Raw genomic sequence first — 7,480 nt, forward strand, 5'->3', positions numbered from 1 at the left:
ACATAGTGTACATGTTTGCTACTGCACAGTAATAGAAGAAAATTATTTAACAGTTGATTATAATAAAGAAAAAGCATATACAGATGTTTATTTTACTATCACTAGAATCCTAAATGATACCTACTTTAACCTAATCAAGCAAATAGTAGTTTCGATAGTTAACAATAATCACAGGACATCACTATCATTTTACTGGTAGAAAAGGCAAAAGGACCTGAGTTAAGAGTGAAAACATGTAAAAGGTCGATTTAATGCCCCTACATTTTACTTCTTACGTGGTAAAAGCTATTGATTCTTATTGTTCTACTATAACTACGTATAGGTAATGATTTCAAACATAGACTATTTAACTTCCCTGACTCGTTTCGCGTAGATTCGATAAATACAATAAACTTTCCAATTGATAAATGAACTAATAATGTTACTCATTGGAAACACCCACTGCAGGATAGTGTGTTTTGTCAAATATAAATCGGGTATCTTTCAAATAATAATAATTAATGTAGGCTGTTTATTTTTTTTATTAATTTGACGTGACAAAAATAGGCCAATTATTTTTAAACGTGGAAACTCAAGCCTGAGTTGAAGTATGTTAGTCTGAAGCAAGTCTGGACTAACATATTTTTTTCTGGTCTGAAGTTTTATATTTAAAAATAAACAATTAAATACCAATTCTATGTCATAATTTTAACATTAGTGGTGAATACGAAACAAAATATTATGTAAGTACCTACCTATGAGTAGGCAGCGTTAGACCTCATTGAGTGCCTACGTCTAGACATTCCACCATGAATGCCCCGACGCCTTTCTTCACCCATTCCTAAAATAGTAAGTATATGTAACTGTAGAAAGTATCTTCCAACGACACAGTTATGTTGGTCGATAAGTGACCTACCATTTTTTTTATAGTGGGGAAATCTTCCAAAGATACCCACTACCCCCGGGGAAGGAGCCGTGGGTTATGTCGGATTCTTACCGACTAAGTGACCTACCCTATAATATTCGTAGGCGTGATACATAAAATGTCCTCGAATATTTATTTCCCATATCTTAGTGCATACTTCATGTTCGGAAGGCCGAATGAAGCATATTTTTCCATAAATAAACCTACATTTTCACGCTCCAATTGGCACATAATCCATCAGTGTAGAATTTATAGATGTTCCCTTTAACGGAGCTATTCAGTAAATATTTATGAAACACGAAGTTTGAGGTGAAGTCTAACAAACTCTTAACTTTTAAGTACCTCCTAAACTAGACGACGACTGTAATAGGAACTGCGATAAACTAGCTGCCAACTTTATCAATTACTTGGCACGTTATTTTCATAGTACCTAAAGGTCTAATTACTTCAAAGGACATCCACAATTATTTTATTAAAGCTTTATAAATACACTTTTATAGAACCTTTATACAAACATTTTTACAGAACTTTTACAGGTAAGAAACGATCTTTCGTCCTAACAAACGAGATGATGGAAGCTGGAGAGTCCGGAAGAATGACGAATTGGGAGAACTCATGGCCGGGTTACCTATCTTACTATTAGAATATTTATTTGACAATTTTATGTACCACACCAAGTTAAAATATTTACAAGTAGGTAGATACATATACTATAAATGACTATAAACGGATTTATACTGTATACTATACATAATGGCTGGTTCACACTTTGATTAGTGCGAGTGCAGGTGATGAGTAGTACTACGTGTGGACAGCGACTGTTTAGTGCGAGTGTTTAGTAGGCTGTGTAGAAAAGTGAATAGAAGCGTATTCTATTTTTTTGCGAGTGGACTGCGAGTAGCCACGTCCCGCGCGCCCTCCCTTCCCCCTCACTCGCAGTGTGCCTGCCTAAACACGTCTGGACAGGAGTGTTTAGTGTTTAGGGTTTAGCGTAGTGTGTAGCGTCGCGAATTTCACCATTGTCCTGCACTCGCACTAATCACCTGCACTCGCAGTTGAATTGGACACTACTCGCACTACACACCTGCACTCGCACTAATCACCTGCACTCGCACTAATCAGAGTGTGAACCAGCCATAAGGCGGCTTTAATGCTTACCAGCGATTTCTTTCAGGCTGCCCAAGGTAAGGGATAAAAAAGGTAAAATAAAATTTACGCGAGACGTGGATATATAAAATACATAAATTACTATTAGGACACGATAAAATACATAGGTAATATTAATTAGAAGGAAAGAAGAATATTAATTAACATTTTTTAAACGACAAAAATCTAAGTTACGCCAGAGTGGCTTATTTATTTATTTTATCCGGCGGATCGGAGAGCCGAAGCTGGCAGTTAGTTTCAAAATCTTATATATAAAATTCTCGTGTCACAATGTTAGTCTGCATACTCCTCCGAAACGGGTGGACCAATTCTCATGAAATTTTCTGTGCATATCGGGTAAGTCTGAGAATCGGCCAACATCTATTTTTCATATGTACCACGGGCGAAGCCGGGGCGGACCGCTAGTATAAATATAAAAACATCTGAACAGCCACGGGAATTACGAACAGCGATACCTACTAATTACAAAGTTATCAGTATAAACTTTAGCGACTCATCGATGTTTTAATAAGTTTTATTTAATAATGTTGTAGTATTACATAAACTTTTCAGTTTTATTTATTTAGGGCGTTTGTCCACTACAAGGAATTTTACGGTCCGGCATTCCGATTTTTTACGGTCCGGTATGGCACGCAATTAATCTAAATACTAGCTTGTGCACTATACGTAATTTTACTGTCCGACATTTTACTTTTCCCTATTCCGGATGGTTTTTTGAGTTTACGAGTCGCTGTAGGTATAGGGCCGGCGCCCACTGCCGGCACGGCATGGCATGGCAGGGCAGAGGTTTTTATTACTAATGAAGTTATTTTGAACCTTATTTCAATCAGTTTAGAATTCAAGTTGCAGGATGCTGCAGCATGACGCGGCACGCCGCGGGATGCGGTGGCATGACGTGTCTTGCTGTTTTATTCCAAGGGATGCCGCGGCGCGCCATTGCATCCCGCGAGGCGTATGCGTCACTTTGGGGTAGAGTAATTATGATTACTAGCTAGTTGAAATAAGGTTGAAACTTATGCAGCATTAGCGCGGAGCAAAACTGATGGATGCCAGAGTGGCTGGGCTTTTAGCAGGATGCTACGGCATGCCACTGAATGCCGCGGGATGCCACTGCACGCCGCGGGATGCCATTGCACGCCGCGGGATGCTCTGCCGTGCCATGCCGTGCCGTGCCGGCAGTGGGCGCCGGCCCATAATTGTTTTCGAGTGCCCACTTGGTTTTTACTCTTTTTATTGCATATGCCAATTGAAAGCAAGCTCTTGTTTTACTTTCTTTTAGCTGGCAATGAGATTTGGTATTGTTATTTTATATGTAACATTGACCAAGCATTGACCTATAATTATTATCTAAGTAAGTGTTGGTAAGTTAAAGTTCAAGTGGGAATAGCTTTAGCTCCTCGTCACCGATTAAAATAAATAAGTGAAACACGCATTTTAAATCTCTTACGGAACTTTACTTTTTATTATAACGAAGTAATATAATATTTCACCTTCTATATTTTTACTCGTTTCTTGTAAAATGCGAAAACAATCATTTATACCGCCATACTTCCTTGAACTGTACCGCACTGATCCGAGTAAAGACGGACAGGTGCACAAGCAATTCATCGGTTTTTTCATGCCACACCGGACCGTAAAAAATCGGAATGCCGGACAGTAAAATTCCTTGTAGTGCACAAGCGCCCTTTGAGTTCATTTTATAATTAAATTGATAATATTATGAATTGGTTTATTATAATATGTAAGTAAGTAAGTACTTATATGAAAATGGTTATGTTTTTCAATGTTATAGGCGTAGTTCTAGCTGCACGCATCCTTATTTAACTCATAGTTCCCTAGGGACCCAGGATAAAACATGAAAGTTATATAGTAAGGAATCGATTTTCCGGTCCTCAATTATTTATTTATTATACACCATCAAATTACTTTATACCTTCAATTATTTATTTATTATACCCCATCAAATTACTTTATACCTTAATTTAATTTAATCGAATCGCGGGGCGGGTAAATCGGCCGCGGCGCAGCAAAGCTAGTATGAATGTAAAACACAACTTAATATATTATATGTATTTGATTATTAATTGTGGCATAATGCAGATTTCAGTAAATATAAATACATAATCACAAGAATCTTACTGAGGACTTTAATATACGGAATATATGCAAAAGGCATTAAATAAAAGGTAATTATTTAAAAACTTTAATGTATATGGTAAGAAACAGTTTAACATCTCATGATACATTTATTAATAAATAATAAATATATGTAATAATTAATAAGTACTTACTTATAATATGTTAAGTTACATCACAATATGCAATATTATGTTAATTCTTATAAATATATTAGTTATATCTATCATCTTTTATTAATTTTTATATCAGTTAAGTACTTAATGCAAATACTTAACAACAAGAATCATATTATAATATTATTCAGTAGGTATATTGTATAAGAAATATATGTATGAAATATGATTCATATATCAAAATGAAATTTTCGAAAATGCGGAAGAATTCCAACCAATACCCGCAGCCCCACAATTAAAGGGGCTCAATGGAACACAGTGGGGTTTTAGTCGGTTAAAATTCAACATAACTCATGGCTCCTTCCCCGGGGGCCGTGGGTATCTATGCAAGATGTCCCCACTTAAAAAAAAAAAGTAAAATACACTATCTTTCACTTCAGTTAGTTTTAGGAATGTTGATTAGACAATGAAAAATGAGGTACCTATGTTATTTTTTGCTTGTTACGAGGAAGTGATACAAGTACGAGTCCAACAATTATAAATAGAGCACCGATCCACCATTTTATAGATGTAGCTTCATTAAATAGAAATACTCCTATTAGGCCCTGGAACAAAAACAAATATACAATTAATATAGTTTCATGCATTTTTATATCAAGGAACTAAAAATAAGTGTTCAGGTTTCATTGAATAATTAATAACTCCATAATTTTTATTTACTCTTAAGTTTTCTTTAATTTTATGAAGTAAACATTGTAAGCAGTTTCCAATTTTAATCTATTCTATGTATCTAGGTTTATCTAAGCTTTTTAATGAATAACAATATTTTTACTATGTGAGTTTCGAGTTATAATGTTAACAATCCCTTATACTACAGAGAACAAATTATTTATTACAGTGGTATCCATATTCTTTCTAGTGTAAGTATATATGAATATATTTCTTACTCTCACTGAAATTATTGACTAAACAATGCAACTATAATATGATATAAGATATACTTACAGATAATACATAGCTAGATGCAGAGGAAATGACAGTTGGTGTTACAGTACTAGGTGCTGCATCAAGGGATCTCATGAAATGCCGTAAGCTCCATGTATTCACTGTTACCATTAATAGTAATAAGGCTGCCCAGATAATGTAGCCATCGCCCTGGAAATATTGCACTTTTTTTTAATTGATTTAAATGCTACGGTTGAATGGGAGAAATGGTTAGAAGCTACATACTTAATTAATATTTGGTACATTGAATTTGTATAATAATTATTATAAGATTAATATAATAAGAGCATTTAGAACTTGGGTCATAAAATGTTTGCAACAACAACAAGAGCTGTTATTATGTGGGAATGATTATATTAAACAGTGTAGTATTGCAGATATACAGCATAACTTACTACTACGGAAGATGTTCCTGTTAATTTGCCTAATGTGTTTCCCATGGATGCCCATAGTCCAGCAAGAAAGGCTTCGTTCATCATTCTGATGGTTTTGTGGTTATAATAATTATTGTAGTTTTAGATCAGTAGACTTATATTCCATAACATTAAATACTGATATACTTCTTAATACCCTTATATAAAAGCGTCTGAAAGAAAGATTGATGGAAATTGGACATGAATGTTTAAAATAACAAAACAAACACAAAACTCAAACCTTCAAAACCATGTCAATTTTCAAAACAAAGATGTCACATGTCATGATGTCAGCCATCATTCTTCCGTCCTCAATGTCAAATGCACCGTAGTTCATTTATTCATTAATCATTTGCATTTTGCATCAAACTCGGAGCAAATAACTAGGCATCAAACGAGCGAATGTTCATGTATGTATGATTTTTTTCTTTCTTTTTTTTTAAATCAAGAAGATGCATCTATCTGTAATTAATATGTGTAATTATTTATATATTTGTTTTGTAATATTATAATATTTCCTGGAGGTTTTGAGATTTTAAAAAACATAATTTAAGTGATTTGCAAACCACAGACATCCTCAAGTAATGTTTATATATCTGTGTTGCAAACATCTTAGTTTTTTTTAAATAAATACGAACGTAAATAAAATAAATACCTACCTGACCGATTTGTGGTTGAAATAATAATAAACACACAAATAAACACGTAATATTAAATGATAGTCAACCCAAATTATTATAAATGGAAACATTAAAAGAGAAAAAAAAACTTGTCCAAAATGTCAAAATGAGTTTAATTTTGTGACAGACATCAAATACCTATCAATTCAGATTTCAGAGAGATCGAATCATCGAAATATCGAATCGTTGTGGTGTGGTTGTGCTGGGTTGTGCCTAGGGATGGCGATTCTTTACGAAAAAGATCGATTTTGAAATCGATTCGAATCGTAGTCTAATGAATCGATTCACGAAAAAATCGAGGCCTACAAAATCGATTCTTAAAAAATCGATCTTTTTTTCAAGTTTGCATTTACAATGTAAATTTGTATCAATTTTACTAAAAACAAGATTAATATTGCAATTAACGATATCTTATCAATAAAATCAGGGAATTCAAAAATAGCAATTATGTATTTTTATTACCGTATCAAACTATAAGGATATCAAACAATAACAGAACAAACTGAAAATAATAGCGTCAAAGTGAAAAATAAGAAGCGCTTTACTTATTTACTTACCTTACCTACTCTCAATTAGTTATTATTTCGCAACAAACACTACATGAAAATCTGATGAAAATCAATTATCAATCATGCAAAATACTTACCTATTATGCTAATAACAGTATTCAATAAACGACAACAACAAATGAATAATGCAAATTGCAATTTCAATCTTCACAGATTATAGATACATAAAGTCAAAGACTACTAACGTAACTTTTTTATTAAAGAGAGGCGAGTAGGTAAAGGATACTAAACATACAGCCATCTCGCGAGTTTATGAGTAGTTAACTCTTTAACCGGCAGCACTCTTGTAATTCAGGCACATTCAACTAAATGCAAATAATTGTATGGTTTATACCAAAACAGAAAAAATCGAATGTCGATTTTCAAGGGTGATATATCGATTCAGTGAATCGACACAGTACTTCATATCGATTTAAAAAATCGATATTTTCTGCTCGAAAAATCGATTCTTTGATTAATCGATCTCAGATCGCCATCCCTAGTTGTGCCT

At 33.9% G+C, this 7,480-nt stretch overlaps 1 protein-coding gene across 3 annotated transcripts; it reads right to left on the bottom strand.

Annotated features, from left to right (window-relative positions):
• Positions 1 to 762: 762 nt before the first annotated feature.
• On the bottom strand, positions 763 to 6,042 carry LOC149903913 (uncharacterized). 3 transcript variants are annotated; one of them, XM_090108054.1, is made up of 4 exons: positions 5,724 to 5,975; positions 5,329 to 5,478; positions 4,806 to 4,928; positions 763 to 820 (listed from the first exon to the last, which is right to left on the bottom strand). In XM_090108054.1, exons 1-3 carry the CDS (start codon positions 5,805 to 5,807, stop codon positions 4,806 to 4,808), a joined length of 357 nt encoding a protein of 118 aa, XP_089964180.1. In that variant the 5' UTR covers positions 5,808 to 5,975; the 3' UTR covers positions 763 to 820. The 3 variants fall into 3 exon arrangements, with proteins under 3 accessions (XP_089964180.1, XP_089964178.1, XP_089964179.1); XM_090108052.1 differs by lacking the exon at positions 763 to 820 and adding an exon at positions 5,983 to 6,042 and having other exon boundaries at positions 4,279 to 4,928; positions 5,724 to 5,914; XM_090108053.1 differs by lacking the exon at positions 763 to 820 and adding an exon at positions 4,279 to 4,723.
• Between the last annotated feature and the right edge of the window lie 1,438 nt (positions 6,043 to 7,480).

The sequence above is a fragment of the Colias eurytheme genome, chromosome 12 (genome assembly GCF_061535395.1).
Source record: "Colias eurytheme isolate Ceu_HAF_F1 chromosome 12, ilColEury1 Martin Lab GWU primary, whole genome shotgun sequence".
Taxonomy (NCBI): domain Eukaryota; kingdom Metazoa; phylum Arthropoda; class Insecta; order Lepidoptera; family Pieridae; genus Colias; species Colias eurytheme.